This window comes from Thunnus albacares, chromosome 2, assembly GCF_914725855.1.
Source record: "Thunnus albacares chromosome 2, fThuAlb1.1, whole genome shotgun sequence".
Lineage (NCBI taxonomy): Eukaryota > Metazoa > Chordata > Actinopteri > Scombriformes > Scombridae > Thunnus > Thunnus albacares.
Genome location: NC_058107.1, coordinates 34066501 through 34084119, shown reverse-complemented (window position 1 = coordinate 34084119; position 17619 = coordinate 34066501). Strand labels below are relative to the sequence as shown.

The 17619-nt window shown below is 43.2% G+C and overlaps 1 protein-coding gene across 2 annotated transcripts in view; it reads right to left on the bottom strand.

Moving 5' to 3' along the window:
* Positions 1–17619, bottom strand: part of rusc2 (RUN and SH3 domain containing 2) — a 44077-nt gene that overhangs the window by 8774 nt on the left and 17684 nt on the right. The window contains exons 2-5 of one of the 2 annotated variants that reach the window (XM_044332007.1): positions 11309–13079; positions 9114–9705; positions 1815–2519; positions 96–311 (exon numbers count right to left, since the gene is read on the bottom strand). In XM_044332007.1, coding sequence (XP_044187942.1) covers positions 96–311; positions 1815–2519; positions 9114–9705; positions 11309–12883 — 3088 coding nt within the window. In that variant the 5' untranslated portion in view covers positions 12884–13079. The remainder of the gene's footprint in view (positions 1–95; positions 312–1814; positions 2520–9113; positions 9706–11308; positions 13080–17619) is intronic. The other variant, XM_044332015.1, reaches the window with a different exon arrangement.

Genomic DNA, 17619 nt, shown 5'->3' with positions numbered 1-17619 from the left:
TTAACTCCTTAAAAAAGTACTTTGAGAGTATCAAAGTCTTCAAATATCTTAATAATTCAGCAGCGTGCCACCACAGACGATAAAGCAACGAGCACCATTAAGCCGTCCCAGCGCGTGGCCAGAGGGGACCGAAGGGAAATCGAACACGTTGCGTCTGGCGAGGCGTTGTCCCCCGCCCCTACGAGGTTCCAAGCTACCAGACATGGTGGCAGACGAGGCGGCGGAGTGGCCGCCGGAGACCCTCTCCACCCCAAGAGGGTTTCGACGACGGTACTCCCTCCACTTCAGAGCCTGGGGAGAGAGGTGGTGAGCTGTCGGGGATGGGAGGTGTTAAGGGTTACGATGAAAGGGGGGGTCGGTGGTCGGGTGTTATGGTTAAAAGATGGATTGTTGAGTAGGTGGATGGATGAAATATATATATATATATATATGGGGAAGTAGAGGAAGTTGGGTGAGTGGCAAAGAAGCGGTGGAAAAAGTGAGAGGCGAGAACAAAAAAAATAAATAAATAAAACAATTGGGATGCAGGGAGAGAAGAAGGAAAAAAGAGAAGAGTAAGAATGTAGAAAAAGCTTAGCGTCTTTTAAAGAGAACATCAACATCGAATCAAACTGAACTTAATCAATAAAATATAAGCGAAAGCTCCAGACAGCCATCTGTTGTTGCAAAGCACCAACACTGTGAGATGAGGTGTTTTACTGTTTGGTTGAGTGAATTTAAGTAAAGAATCATCAGAGGACAGAAACCTGCTGCTGCTGCTGCTGCTGCTGCTGCTCTCCAGCAGTCATGTCAGAGCAGGTTTTTATACTCATCATAAAGTAGAAGTTACAACTGAATAATTGAAATTGAATGTAAATCTGTTGAATGCATGTATCAACAAGAGACTGGCAGCTGTTATAGAGATAAAGATGAACAAACGTTACAATAAAAGGAACGAAAAGATGAGCTAAGAAAGTAGTTTAATGTGAATAAACCTCGAAACTCTTGAATACTCGACATTTCTCGTGGTTTTGTCTCGATATTATCTGCGTGAACAGATCGACGATATGTGTGTGAATGTGTAATCTGTAAATATAAAAACACTTTCCACAAATACAAAAATGCAGAATTTGCAAATATAAAACAGATCTGCGTTTGTGAATATCTTTCTAACATTCACAACTTTCAAAACAGGCAATTCTACGCTTGTGGATTTGCATTTACTTGTATCACACGCACATTTTCAGATAGCACGTGACGACTGACCACTTCATACTCATCCAAATAATAAGTGAAATAATAAAAAGGTAAGTAAAATAAATGACACTTTGCAGGTTGGATGGGTTTGAATTCTGGTCTATATACAATGTATAAAATCCTTCAGCCTGGTTCTCCAGCTGGCAACATGAACGTTTACTGTCGTCATCCTAAATAAGGAGCTGTCACGACATCAGTAATTGAATATAACATCCACAAAAAAATGGACTCAGTATTGGAAAAGTTCCAGTTAATTAGACTCTTTCTTCCTCTCCAACCTAAATACAGGAAATTGGTTCATTTATTGGTCATTAGGCAGGTGATTGTTCCTGATGTATTATTATTATTAGCACTATATTTGACTCCATCCAAAATACAAAAGCAAACCGGCATACTTTGAAACTTTAACTGCCATGTTACTGATACAGGCTTTTTATTTTAACTTCAACGTTGCTCCTGAAACGAGTGTCTGAAATCTGCTTTTTCTATAAATCTAAAAACCTTTTTTCCTCTTCAAGAACAGCTTCGTTTTTTTGTGAATTATTCTTTGAGCACACCAAACTTCTTGTGAAACCTACCATTTTGTGTCCTGGCTCCAGATCCTTTGCTTCCCTCCATGTGGTTCCCGGGCTCGAGGCATCCCAGCGGACTCAGTGTGTCGCTGGGCAGCGCCGGTAAACCGGTCAGAGCTCCGCGGTGGAAACAGTGTCCCTGCACCGCCGGCAGAATCGGTGGCACCGTCCCTCTCTTTGCCCCCAGAGACGAAGGCGGAGGCGTAGGCGGTAACGGCCCTGACCCCGCGCTCTGCTTGGCGGTCTGCGGGGAGTGCAGGGGACTGAGGCCTGCGGAGAGCGGGCAGGAGAGACTGTGTGCCGGCTGAGGGCTCGGGGTGCAGGTGGAGCAGGTCCCGGAGCTGGGTGCCCCGTGGAGGCGGACCGGGGAGTAGCTCCCGAGAGGAGAAGGCCGTACTGTTCCGGGAGGAGGCGCCGCTGCAGTTAAAGCACCCTGGTACCTGTGCACGTTTTCAGCTGCATCCTCGCCATCCTCCCCTCCCGGACCTCCAGAGCCGGAGCCGGATCCGGAGCCGGATCCAGAGCCGGAACCGGAGCGGGCCTGCATCCCAGAGACGTAGCCTGTGAGGAGAGGGAGCAGCGGTTTGGGCTGTGGAGGCTTGGAGGCGAACTGATGCTGGAAAGTGAAGGGCTGGATGGGGAGGGTGGTGGGACGCTGGTCCTTACTGTAGCGGACCACCGCCAGGCGGCTTTCTGAGGAGCTGGAGAGACCTGGACCAGCACATAGAGGACAGCAGGGATGAAGAGAGAAAGAAGAAGATGGTTAGCATCACACTCTTAACAAAGAAAGATGTAGAAATGAAGCAACTGCATTAAAGCTATTATCAATTAAACTGTAGATTATTTTTCAATTAATTTAGTTCATAAAATGTACCGTTGCTTTTTGCCACAATTTGCAAATGCCAAAGCTCAGAGAGTTCAAAGACAGCAACTAATCAATTAATCCTTTATTTCATTTTTAAAGCAAAAAAAATTAATTTAATTGCAGCTTCTCTTTGTGAGGATTTGCTGGAGTTTTGTTGTCTTATATGAAAGGAAACTGAATATGTCGGTTTTGCACTGTTGGTCAGAAATAAACAATTTGATGTCATCAACTTGGACTTTAGAAAATATTTCAGATTACTCAATTTTCAAAATAAATGTTGTAACCCTACTCAAAGATTTAACTATATTAAACACAGAACAGCAGTAAATCCTCACAATAGTGTGGCTGCAACCAGCTATAAACAATAAAGTGATGATTGGTTGTATAGTAATCTTCTGTTTAATAGGTAACCGATTAATCAATGAATCAACTGATCATTTCAGGGCTAAACTGCCTGAAAAATGAAGGTTAAAACTGAAACCAAACAAACAGACAAACAGAAAATTCGCCCAGTCATGAGTCACAAAACTCAACAGCCCTTATCACAAACGACCACACCACTGTTAGCCCACGTGCACACACACACACGCAAACACAAACACACAAAGACACACAAACACAAAAAGACACACACTCACATACAGACTAAACCTGAGGGCACTGCGTCAGGAGAGACACCAGCGAGGAAAAGCCTTTTTTTTCTGCAATTCTTCTCTGCTGCTGTTTTACTGTGTTTTTCTCTCTACGTGTGTGTCTGTGTGTGTCTGTGTGTGTCTGTGTGTGTCTGTGTGTGTCTGTGTGTGTGTGTGTTTCTAGATCAAGTGCAGCGTATGACGGACAGGAGCGTGTGTGACGTCGACAGCGTTGTTGCGCAAGCTGTTTGTCACCCTCAAGGCCCCGGCTCAGCTCACTGATACCACCTGAGCTGGGATGCGGTGACGCGTCTCGGCCGCAGGGGGGCGACATTGAGCTAATGTGGAAACATGAGAGAGCGAGGAAGGAGGAGGGAAAGCTACACACACACACACCCAGCAGGCCTGAGCTCCCCTCTGGGATGGAGGATGGAAACACTCCCTCTCTGGCTCTCTTGTATCTGCAACATCATCCCTCTTGTCCCCCTTTTTCCCCTTTATCTCCTCCCCGCCAGCTCCTTCTCCATCTGCTTCTTCACTGACCGCTCTCTCTCTCTCTTTTTCTCTTGAGCTCTTCTCCTCTTTCATGGTTGAATCCATTAGACAGCTACAGTAAGGGCTGGGTTTTTTTTTTTCTCCCCTCTTTCGCAGCTCTGTGCTTCATGTTAGCATCATTAGTTGCTGGAGCTGCATCCCACAGGCTTTTAAAGAGGCCTTTATGCTGCGGTGAAAACAGCACAGCTGACTGAAGTGAAGTCTGATGAATAATATATGTAGCGAGATGCTGCACAGCCTCTCATTATAACCTTAAATCATCACAGTCTTTATGGATACACAGTTAGAGGAGGATGTATTTTAAGCGTGTGTAAGACACATCTTATTCTTAGGGATGACCTATTTGCTCAAATCTCTATCATTCCTCTTTCTTTCCTTTATATTATTGTTTTTTCCTTGTTCTCACTGCCCCAGAAGCTCAAATTACTACTATAACCTTTTTTTTCAGTAAATAAGGTGAAGAGCTCCTTTGTTTCAGCACCTGCAGTGAACTGGTGGGACAAAATGTTTGTGTATCTATTTTACTTTTGTCCTTTCCAACGTGAAAATATATGATGATTAAAGCTTCAACTAACAATTATTTCATCACTGCTTCATCTCCTGTTTATTTTCTTGATGTTCTTGATTTCAACTACCAACAAATACTCACATTTCAGAAGCTGGAAGCAGAGACTTTTTGGCATTTATGCTTAAAAAATATTAAATAAATGGTTAATCAATTCTCCAAATATTTGCTAATATATTTTCTGTTGACTGTATTGATCATATTCCTGCTCTACACTGGGTAGGGAGCTACTGACATAATTGTAGATTCTTGATTTCCAAATTGTAAAAATTTACATATATTTGCATATTTTGTCTCAGTTTTTAATGAGAATGTGTCTGCAGGTATGTGATTATGGAGTTTGTGTTATGTGAGTGTGTGAATACTTTCAAATTACACCGTTATGTAAGTGTGTTTCCATCAAACAAAATGACAAAATGAAGTTAATTTTAAAAAGTAGAGCTGACCAAATTAGTTCATTAATTGATTAGATGATCAACTGAGAATTAATTATTTTCTTTTATGAGGAAAAATTTTAAAAATTATGAGGATTTGCTCGAGGATTTTTTTTTTTGTCAGTATGACAGTAAACTGAATATGTTTTGGACTGATGGTTGAATAAAATAAATATGAAAACACCACTTTGGGCTCTGGACACAAAGATTCATTCATCAATAAAATAATCAACATAATTGTTAATTAAAATCATCTTTTGCAGCAGCTGTTGCTTAAAGCCAAAAAGCTTAATAAACATTAATCAAATATTGTTGTTGTTCTAAATGACTACATCACATTCGTCTCAGTATTAGAAACATGACTGTTCTGGTAGTACGAGCATTGGTCACCTCTTGGAAATAGTGAGGAAGTGAATTGTGAAGTTTTTATGGTTGTGAATTCAAACCAACCATATATCAAGTCAACAGAGTGTTTCATAAGATTTGGGTGGAGGGTGCATACATACAGGCACGCACAGCTACATTCCAGCACACTGACCTACATTCACACTCTGCAGTATATATACTGTACAAACTCATTCATTGGTGTCACATAATGACAACTTCAAAGAGATTAAAACATACCAAGCAGAAGCTACAGACGACGAATCTGGTGTAAATGAAGAAGAAAACTGTTTGTTTATACTGTAATGGTGACCTGAGGGCACAGTGGTTAATGTTGTATGAAGATTTTATGATGTATTTTATTAAAGAGAAGTCATTTTGATTATTTCACTGTAATCCACCAGCTCTTAAATATCTGTTTTTATAATTTAAAGGGGTGTTACCTCATTAAAACGTTCTCCATGTGGCCTCTTTTTGGAGTATCCACAAACTGCTAAACGCTAACAGCTGTTGTCTCTTACAGGTGTAAACAGGAAGATAAAAGCTGACTCCAACTAACAAAGTTGATCTCCATTTTTAAGCTATTTTGCCTAAATAATTAGCTTAAACGAGGAATAGTTTGTTAATTAAAGATCATCATAACGACATCATGATAAATTTATGTGAAGGATTTTTTTTCTTCAATGTTCTTAAAGTCATTTAACGGTAACAGTGGCCTTATTCCCTTTTTAGCTTCTTTCTATTTCCACATTTATTAATTGTTTTTATGTCTTTGTACTTGTGTTGCTTTTATATTCTGCTTTATTGTGTTTTATGCTCTATGTAAAGCCCTTGTTGTTGAAATGTGCTATACAAAACTTGCCTTTCTTACCTTCGCTCTGCTCCGTTACGGTTCTCGTTCCGAATTCGCTCCCTGTTACTGCTAACCAGTCAAATAACTGTAGCGTCATCTGGACAGCTATTTATTTACCACGACATGAAGAGATATTAACCTAAACGAATGAGATTGTTACCGATATTTAACAAGGGATTATTAGCCACAAGTTTTAGATTTTAACAACAAGGAATACAACAACAATACCTAAATGTGTGTGTAATGCACACATTGTCTAAAGAAGAAACTATATGTTACAGCCTAATTATAGGAACAATTGCTGAAGGAAACCAGAAAAATATAAGGCTAACTAGGTTATCACCCTTTCCTTCCTTTCCCGTTTCCTAAATGGACATGGGAGAGGAAGGAACCACGGCGACAACTTTGTCCAATAATAGCCTGCTTTAATTCATCAATCATAACAGGTGGTCCGAGCCGGGGTTTGAACGTTTAATATCAAATAGCTACCGAGGAATCTGCCACATAGGCTTATATCTAGTTATCTGGGTGATGTAACGTCGTGGAGCGAATCTGAGCGAGCTCGAAAACGGGTTTGAGTAATATCTGTTCAAGTTCAAGTGTCTGTTCTTATATATGTCAGTGGTTCAAGTGCACTCCTCCCTCAGGTTAAACTAATGGCTCTGCTCTGCTCTCTGCTCTCCAAATCTGCTCCGCTCACATGCTCTGAACAGTAGACAGCTGGAGCTTTCTGGGACATTCCTCTCCTGTTGAACTCGCTCATAACTGTCCTTGGTCTTATTCCAGTGGAATTTCAAGCACTCCCTGTGTGCGTGTGTAAGTGTGTATACAGGCCTGTATGAATGTGCTCGTCTAACCAGATATGTGCAGCGGGCAGCTGAGACTGAGCTTAATAAGGTGATATGTTGCGGTTAGCCGTGCTAGTGTCGCGGCTCTGGGGATAGAAAACGTCAGTCAGTTGGTTTTTCACCTACTCAGTAGATAGTCTATGTATTTATTAATGGAATTGAATTACTCAGTGCTTATTTTATCATTTTAGATATTAAACTACTCTGTGTTTCTTCAATATATATTTATACTCAATTATACTGAGTAGTTGGAAATGTAAAATGCATCCACCCTCTGCCAGAGCAGCAAACAAGAAAAGGTCAAACTACTCAATAATGTGAGCTCATAATAACCCAAATATTGTAAAGGATGCATAAATATTTAACAGATATGGTTTTTAGATGTATTATGCTTTTTAAACCCTTTAGGAAATGTAGTTTTTTGGTTTTGTCTGCCTCTGCAGAGAGGTCAGAGGTCAAGCTTAGCTGCAGAACAGCACAGCGGGATGCGGCAGGAATTTAATATCTTTCTTTGTTATGACTGCTGTCACTAACTGATCCCCACCGCTGCTGCATTTCTGTCTCCGCTGGATATTTCAAAAGGTGCTGGATGTATCGTTTTCATATCATATAACTATACATAAATCTGCATAAATAAAATGACTACATGCAAACATGCTGCGGGTTTGTTCAGTGTGTCATGCTGCGTTATGAGCTTCTGAGACGGATTTCTTAATTTTGGGAAACATCGAATGCTACAGATGGTTGCACGTCACGCGAGATTTCAGCGACTTAGTGGTTTATTAACCAAACAAAAGCAATCTGTAGATGTTCATTACTTCTTCTCGTTGTTTGGATAAAACCATGAATGTGATGCTGCACCTAATAAAAAAGTGACATCATTTCTCTCTGTCAACATGAAGAAGCTTCTGTAAATTTCTTTGACCTTCCCTCGTTTTTTTGGGACGTGTCGGTCCTACCGCCTCTCCGGATCATGATGCAAAACACAAACACACACACACACACCTCTAAACACACACACACACATACTGCAGAGCCACACGCAGCAGCTCAGTATGCAGATGTAGAGCTCAGCGGGGGTTTCTCTGCACCTTTATCTCCTCTCTGACCTGATTATTATTCAGAACACGTTTGGCCCACTTCAACCCTTCGTTCCCTGTACGGCTGAGGATACGCAGTCCGCATCGTTCTGTTCTGAACATATTTATACACAGCGGCACAAGGGCATTATCTAACACACACACACACAAATACACAAAGCAAGGTTAACCATGCAAAACCACACACAAACTAAAAATCATACATGCAGACAAATCCACATTCACACAAAAGGTCCAAAAAAGTAAACACTACCAAAATACTAAAATAATAATGTGAGTGTGTTGTGTATGATAATGGGATTCTGCACAGCACCAGTCAAAAGTCTGGATGCACTTTCCCATTCTCATGAATGAGAAACCAACCTCAAACAAGGATAAACAACACATGTTTGTAATGGGGTTTTTTTTGTTCCATTTTGATATATTTTTAGCATTTTGTTGGGGATCAACAGTAGAGACAAGGCAGGAAATGAGGGGGAGAGAGAGAGAGATAGAGAACGGCATGTAATAACATCCCCAGCTGGACTCAAACCAGGGACGTCGCTGCCACTGAGGCCGACTGAAATGTTTAGTAAATTTCTGCGCTTAGGCTTCGAGTTATGCGCTTGTGTCCGAACCGACGGTGGTTTGGACCAATCGGCGTCCTATGAGGAACTACTGGGCGGGGTTTAGAAGGTGAGAAGTTAGCCCATGATAGATGGGTGACGGACAGATGGTTCATCCAATCACCTGCCAAGTTTTTTTGTTTTTTTTTTAAAGTGCCTGCCCTTTTCCAAACAGGGAAAGGACAACTTCTCATATGGTTCTGTGCAGCAAACCATCTGGCACATCAGGTTGGGCCCTGGGGGAGCCAGATGTTTCTCTAAGGAAACGGTGACGACTGATACAGAGCTATGAGCTACGAGTAAATTTAGAAAACACAGCTCCAAATTAATGATGCGACGCTGTGTCTGCCATGTGTACGACAAGGCGTTATGATGTGATGATGCGATGATACGACCACATGTTGTGTGTCTTCCGCCCCCCCCTGAAGTCCCCAAAAAAAAATGATTAATGCATGAGGACAAACCTTCAGCCTTGGCCCGTGTCTCCCTCGCCCCCTCCAGGTGTCTCTCTATGCTGCCTTGGCTGTAACATCTGGTGAAGGGTACAGGTGACAGGCTGTGAGCGTCGACCTCCACGCGTTGCTCCAGGATGGGAGAAAAATCCACCGAGGAGTGGGAGTGGGTGGAGGAGAAGGGGTCCGCGGCCGCCTTCATCGACGGCGACCCCCCCGAGCCTCCGTTTCTTCGCTTGCTTCTGGCGATCTCCGCGAAGGATGTGACCCTCGGGGGAGGGGGCGGGGCCGGGGCGATGCCCTCGCTGAGCCGGACGGGGCAGCTCAGCATACGCTCCAGAGAGCCGAGGCGAGGAGACGGAGACTTGTCCAGGTTTCGGTCGTAGCTGCGTGAACGGGGGCGGCTGCCGGAGGCGGAGGAAGAGGCACCGATGACACCCCGGCCGGCGACGGGAGGGGAGACGTTGACGTACACCTGACCTTCGATCACGGAAGGAGCTGCTTCACCCTCGCCGGCCGCCTGCTCGGTCTTCTCCTCCTCCTCCTCCTCCTCCTCCTCTACCACCTCGTCCTCTTCATTGTTATCGTTGTCATCGTCATCTCTCTAAATGGAGAGAAACAGAGAAACGGAACATAACAGTCATACGTTAGTCCCTGCCAAATGCGTGTGAATCATGTTCTGGGACATTCCAAACGCTACAATAACATTTTCCTCCTGTGAAGTTCCCAAAACATGGAGTCGGGAGTCAAATTGGAAAGCGATCCTTGGTGAGCGATCTTTAGGACAATGTATACTCACCACACTGAGCTGCCTTCATGCCATATTTACTTTGACACAGTGGCACTGTTAGTGATATTAGTACCCTTCAGCTCTACATAACTACTAAAATAATCCTCAGACATGATGATATCACGTAACCCCAGACAGCGGCTGATCTAAATAGAGTCAGACTAATACCAGTGTCAGGACAGTATTAAGAGTCCGGCGTTATTGTCATTTCAGGGGACGTTTTTTATTTTACTCCGTTTATTCATCGTGTTGATTTTGCATCATTCTCTTGCATGCTGAGTCATTTGTCTCGTCTTTACTGTAGCTGTCTTTTGTGACATTAGTTTTTCCTCCGTCTGTCTGTCTGTCTGTCTTACCTACACAGACCAGTTATCAGTGTGTCTCCATTATATTCAATTAGTTGCCTTTCATGAAATCAAATTTGGGGGCTTTTATTCATATCTTGCAGTGCACTATAGCTGCACTGTAATGTTAACCCTCCTGTTTGATCTGACTTATTTTATATTTTATACTATAAAAATAAACTTGCCTCGCCTTAGTTTAGATCATCTAATCATCAGAATCCTATAAATGATTATCTATTCATCTATTTTAATTCTTATACTTAGAAAAAATGCCAAAAAATAATACATTTCCAAGTATTCAGTTCTCAGCTGAAACTCTTCTCCACACAGAACGACAGTTTTAAATTCTCCGTGATCACCAACATGATGAGAAAACAATAACCGGAGAGACCGAATAGATAAATAATCCCACAATCCATCTGCAATCAACAGTGATAAGACGTGAACATACAGTTAAGACTGAGGCAGGGAGGCAGCGTGGATTATTTTGTACTTGAAGACCAGTGAGAGAGAAAACATTCTTTGTCTTTCTGCAAAATCAGGCAGCAGGCACATGATTGCAAAATATGGAAACTCAGTAATCTGTGCTCGTGCGTAAGTAGGACAGAGTAACAATAATAAATCGACTTTTAGTGGAATTGAATCAGTTTATCAGAAATCTGTTGCTGATTAAATGTTAACAAAACAACTTTGCGTGTTTTGTCTGATGCAATGAATGCAAACCGAACTGTATATTTGTATATTTTCTGTGTATCAAGATGTATATTTAATTCAATCAAACTTTATTTATCCCTGTAAGAGCAATTGTATGCAGCGGCTTGCCACCGAGATCAACCGATACACACACACAGCTGACAGGAAAGAAAAAAAGAAATAATGTTTCTCCCGGAGCTAAAAATCAATGAAACACTACAAGCTGAAAAAACTATAAGTGGATTTGTTAATAAACACATATTAAATAACTAAAAAGTGTCAACTAAAAACGATGCATTTCTCTTGGCAACAGAGCAAGAAACTAATGGAGAAACAGATGATATATTCTCAAAACTATTATGGTATAATTCTCCACTCACCCTAGTTGACTCTCCATCTTCATCCTCTTCCTCCACACCCTCCTCAGCCCGCTGCCTGAACAGGAAGTACTCGCTGGGCTGAGTCGGGGTGGGGCTTCCCTTGCTGTGCTCGTCAGAGCAGCTGTTGACCGAAGAGCCTGCGGGACTCGGGGACGACTGGGACGAGAGGTCACAGGTGACCAGCTTGTAATAGTTCTGTGTGGCGACGACCAGGCGGGCCTGACTCTGCAGGCAAGACGCGAGGTCACCGGACGAGCCGAAATGCGGAGGGTGATAGGAGTTGCAGTTAGCGTCGAGGTCCAGGGCGCCCTGGTGCTCTACGGAGCAGGAGCAGGTGGAGGAAGTGGACAGTTGTGGTTCTCGGATGAGGGGGAAGTTGTTGCCGAGGCAGGAGGGTTGTTGTTGTTGTGACTGGGGAGGTTCGGTAGGCGAAGTGTGGAGATCTAAATAAAAAGCCCCTCCGGTTGAGTCCCGCTGGTTTCCTTGTGGATCGGAAACGGACGAGGTGCAGGAGAGGTCGGTGGAGCTGTTGAGGTTGGCGGGCACGGAGACCGCCGGTTTCTCCGGGACGCTGTTGTTCATCTTGTTGTAAATGGCGCTGAAGTTGACGAGCACGCCGTCAGAGCTGTTGCACGAGGAGTCGCTGCCGTAGCCTTGCTGGCACTCTGAGAAAGGCTCTGGGAAGGCTTCGGGGAAGTGCTGAGGGTAGTTTTGGGAGAGTACGCAGCAGGAGCAGTGCTGGGTGGAGGAGGTGGAGGAGTACGAACCCGTCTTGCTGCTTCGTCCGCACCGCATAGGGTGATCTTCATCCTCTTCGTCGTCATCGCCCCAGTCGTGTTCTCCGCAATCCATGGACATGTTGGAACCGCTGCTGCCGTGGCGGCGCTGGCTGTCCAACCCTAGGACGTCCAGGTCCTCCAGGTGGGTGGAGAGATCCGAGACCACGCCCCTCAGGGACTCCCGGCTGCTGCCTCCGACCGAGCTGTGCAGGAGGAAGGGCTCCGGAGCAAAGCCCAGGTCGTGTAAGTGGAAAGGAGCGATCCCATCATCGAGGGCAGAGTTAGTGTCACTGTGGAGGTGAAAAGAGGAGTCTTCAAGGTAACCGCTCAGGTTGTCACCATCATCCTCCTCTTCTTCTTCATCCTCGTCGTCTTCGGTATTAAGCAGGAATGGATTATGACGCAACGGATTCCTGTTCCTCGGCTTGGCTCTGGGTAACGTGTGAGCTGTGATCAGCTGGTCCTCTGAAGTGCTGGAGGTAAACGATGAATCATCGCTCGCTGTGCTGCCTCCTTTCCCGCCACCCTTCCTCTCTCTCCCTCTGTTGTGCGAGGACCAGGACCCGCTGGAGGTGTGGATCAGACTGCTGTAAAGCAGAGCCTCTCTCTGGAGGACGTCTCTCTCGGGAAGCGAGGTGGTACGACTCAAGCCCAGGTTCTCCGGCGGGCTGAACGGGTTGCTCCTCTTCAGAGAGCCCCCGCAGCCACCCTGCCGCCCCCCTGACACCTGGCAGTGCACCAAAGGGATGTGGTGCACGATCAGGGTCTCGCCAGACAGCTTAGGAGGGCTGTCCATGGTCCAGGAGGAGGGAGGGTGGGACTGTAGCGTCGGCGGCAGAGGGAGGCCCTGTGTGGGTGAAGGGTAAGGTAAATATGTTGGTGCGTTGAGGATTTTGTGTTCACACTCTGGTCGCTGGGCGCAGCTCTGCGGGGCTGCCGGGGATTTGGAAGGAGAGGTCGGGGAAGTCCACACCGTGGTCAGAGTGGTACATCTGGAAAACAGAAAGAGAGAGAGTGAGAGATGTTATGAGAGAAGGCACATACAAGCACCAAAATGATCAATATTTCATGTTTTAATCTCAGTTAAGACACTTCCATGGGTTTTGTTGCTTTTCTATTATATTCCTCATAGTGTTTTTAATAGAAAATGAATCCTACCTTATGATCTCACTTTTATTTTTATCCTTTTTAAGCCTTTTATAATGAGATACTCAAGTCAAGTTCACTCATACGAAAAAGCAAGAGCCCAAAAGATGAGTAGAAAATATGTAATATTCAGTAGGATTTTAAAATGTTATCATTTAAAGGGCTACTCCGCCAATTTAGTATCACACTTGCTTTAAGCTGGAGGACATGCGGGGGAAGTGTCCCTTTGACAATATGATTTAAATACGTCGAGCACTAATTATAAAGTCTTATGATATTATGTGATTCAACAGCACTTCTTCTTGGATCAGCCCTGTTTGTGCAACAAAACCACTGTAAACTAAGCTAATCTAAAATAGCCACAGTATCGGGACAGAACTGTATCCTTCATTACTCTGAGCAGGGTGAGTCAGCAGCATGTGAAGTGGAAACGGTGAGATCCTCACACACACACACACACACACACACACACACACACACACACACACACACACACACACACACACACACACACACACACACACACACACACACACACACACACACCCAGCAGCTGACTCTTTAACAAGGTTATGATCTCATCACACACACACACACACACACACACACACACACACACACAGCACAGTACACACATGGAATGAGTACATCCAGTTTATTCTGTTTGTCAACCCTCAGATGAAAACACATGCATAACACCCTACAAGACTTTATTGGGCTAATAAGCTGTGTAGCTGATAATCAGTCTATTTTAAGTGAGCTGATAGCCAATTTAAAATAAGGAGACTGTCGTTCAGTTACAAGATTACAAGGTCTACGCTGATGAAATGTTATTCCATTAAATGAAAGGTGTTACGTGTAGAGGTTTTACATTTAGTAAATATAGATATAATATTTATTTTGTGTAATTACAACAAACAAATTAGACAAAGAAAATAACAGCCTCTATCTCATGCCAGTGGTATTATTTATTATTTAATGCTGGTGGTTGTTACAGTTGAGCCTTCTGCATTGCTGCAGGATGTTGCAGGATTTTAGAGGTTTTTTTTTTTTTTTAGGCCAGCTGAAGGAGATAAACAACCTGAAAATGATTTTTTTCATCAGACTTTCACTTACTCGCCTTATCTAAAATTACACAGAAGTCTTAAAGCTCTGTTTGGCACCAGACAAATGGTATGTGAAATAGATGTAACAGCTGAGAATCTTCCTGGCAGTTTGTTCATTGTAGTGTTACTATTATCTAAAATATATAATGTGGGAATTATTTATTCATATACTACATGAAGAGGATGAAGAGTGGAAAGGTCCAGATGACACACCTGTGGAGTCATGGAGAGCCTGACTAGACTGTTAAACACCATCTTGGAAAGTGAGAGTATTGTCTGAGGAGTGGAGACAAATGCAGTGGTACTAATTTTCAAGAATAAGGGTGATGTGCAGAGCTGTAGTATCTACAGAGGTATAACGATGATGGAGAGATATAAAGAAGGTCAGAAGGAGTTGCAGAAAGCGTATGACAGGGTGTCGAGAGAAGGTGTGGTACAGTATGAAGTCAGGTGTGTCAGAGAAGCATGTAAGAGTGGTGTAGGATACAGTATGTATGAGGGCAGCGTGACAGCGGTGAGCGGTCGGAGTGATGGATGGGTTCATGGCGGAGGTGGGATTATATCAAAGATCGGCTCTGAGCTCTTTTTTGTTTGAAATGGTGATGGACAGGTAGACGGACGAGATCAGGCAGGAGTCTCCGTGGACTATGATGTCGGTGGATGACATAGCGAGCCTGGAGAGGTGGAGGTATACGCCGGAGAGAAGAGGAGAGCAAGATGGAATACATGTGTATGAATGGTTAAGGAGGACAGTGGAATGGTGAGGATGGTAAGGATGCAAGGAGTAGAGGTTGGGGAAGATGGATGAGCTTAAATACTAGGGGTTCAAAACTGTTCAAAGTAACGGGGAGCGCAGGAGAGAGAAGTGAAGAGGAGAGCGCAGGCAGGGCGGAGTGTCAGGACTGATCTGCGACAGAAAGAGTGACACAGAGTGAGAGGGAAGGTTACGAGAGGGCAGTGAGACCAGCTGTGTTGTTTGGTTTAGAGGCAGCGGCGCTGACAAAAAGACAGGAAGTGGAGCTGGAGGTGGCAGAGTTGAAATTGCTAAGATTTTCGTTGGAAGTGACGAGGACAGACAGGATTAGGGATGAGTATATTAGAGGGGCAGCTCGGGTTGCACGGTTTGGAGACAAAGCGAGATAGTTTGGACATGTGTGGAGGAGAGACGCTGGTTATATTGGGAGGAGGATGCTGAAGATGGTGCTGAAAAGAGGAAGGCCAAAGAGGAAGAGAAGGAAACAGATGATCTGCTGCGGCGACCCCGAACAGGAACAGCCGAAAGAAGAAGATACTGCATGAACCATCCTTATATTTTTTGTTTGTAAATGTATTGCTGTTGCCAAGGTTACTGGGCAGCCTCAGAGTCTACTGGCCAACCTGCCAAACCAACATCAATCAAATTTGGCTTGGTTAAGTTAAATCATTCTTTTATTTCCTTTAATTTGGTCTAGTAAAGGATTGTCGGGGACAATGTGAGCCGGATCAGCTGGAACGAGAGTTTTCTTTAAATGATCTGCTCACTGGCTCGTGACCTGGATGAGACCAGACGAGTGCTAACTAATACTCAGACTAATCCCTCCATTACACCTGCTTAGTAAAGCATAATCCAACAAAAGGTTGAGAAACCAAATTCAAAAGCAAATTTTGATTGTTTCCGGATGTCTAGTGACTAAAGAGAATGAGGCGGGAACAGATTTACAAATTAAAGAAGGAAAAATGAGAAAATCTAATGAGGGATTTAACAAAGCTAAGAGTCTATAGCCATGCTAACAGCTCTGTGAGGCTGCACTAATGCTAACAGTAGCATGGCAACAATGCTACCATGCTTTTAAGAGGGTATAATGGTTACCATGCTCACCATCTTAGTTTAGCATGCTAATTAGCACCACAAACACAAAGTACAGCTGAGGCTGATGGGAATGTGATTATAGAGATGTACAGATTCATAACAATAGGATATGTAAATGCTGATGAGACCTTTACAGGCGTAAATACGAGCAGGTGTGTAGTAACTGCTGCTTCATCGTTTGTATTGATAAATAAAGAGAAGAGAAAGGCCAGCTGAGGCGGCAGAATGCAGGTCTAAAGCTAAATGCTAGCACGGTGGGAGCGGGGTAATAACTGAGATGCCTCTCTTGACAAATGACCTTTTTAAAGTCAGAGTGGAATGATATTTGCTGTCAGGGAGGCCTCAGTTTTCACCTACGTCGAAGCGGAGCTCAACATTTTTATTTCAGTGTTTGCTACCCATGATGCTCCGCTGTAGGAATAAATAAAGAAAACATTGACTAAACCCCATCAATAATTGCAATCGTTACTTGTCAAACCTCATGGAAAACACGGTATTAAATATTTATACTTTGTACAAGTGTGCTTTCAGCCGGCTGCTGAGCAGATTCACTGGAGCAGCTGGGAGTCACCTGCCTTGCTCAAGGACACCTCGTGACAGCTACTGAAGGCTGGAGAAGCTTTTTTTAATTCGTCTTCATTGTTCGGATTTTCTGCCTCTCCGGTCCAAACTGAAACAGCACACGTGCAAGACTTTCTCTACTGCTGCTGCACGAATACAGTAATCACACCTCCACAAACTGCCACATGAAGAATATAAACAGTCTGAATGGAAAATTACAGAGTTAAAACACAACTTTTCTCCCACACGGACTAATCAAAGTTGTGTTGAAACATTAGTTATTTAAAGAATTATGTCTCATTTATCAAGCAAAAATTGCTGAGCCTTCTCTGGACACAGCTTTAGTAAACTGGATTTCTTTACGTCAGAGAAAACAAGCATTACTTGATTAATCGATAATGAAAATAATGATCAGTTGCAGCCTTACATTAGCTGTCTAACTAAAGTATCATTTATATTAATATTTATATTAATAAAGTTCATTATTACTATTAAAATTACATTATTATTACATAAAATTCTTCACCTTGTTTACGGTAAATTGACGAATTTATTTATTAATTAATTATATATCATTATATGATCAGAGCTGTGACTAACTAACTAACTAATTATTTTCATTATCAATTAAACTGTTGATTATTTTCTTCGAACTCTATATATATATATATATATATATATATATATATATATATATATATATATAATATTCCCATTTAAGTAGCTGGAACCAGAGAATTTGGACATTTCGTCTTTAAAAATGCCTCAAAGCGAATAATCAATTATTGCAGCTCTACACACAGTTGCTTTGTATCGGATATGTGGCCTGATCTTCCTCTACTGCTGCTGTAGCAACCGGACATCAAGGAG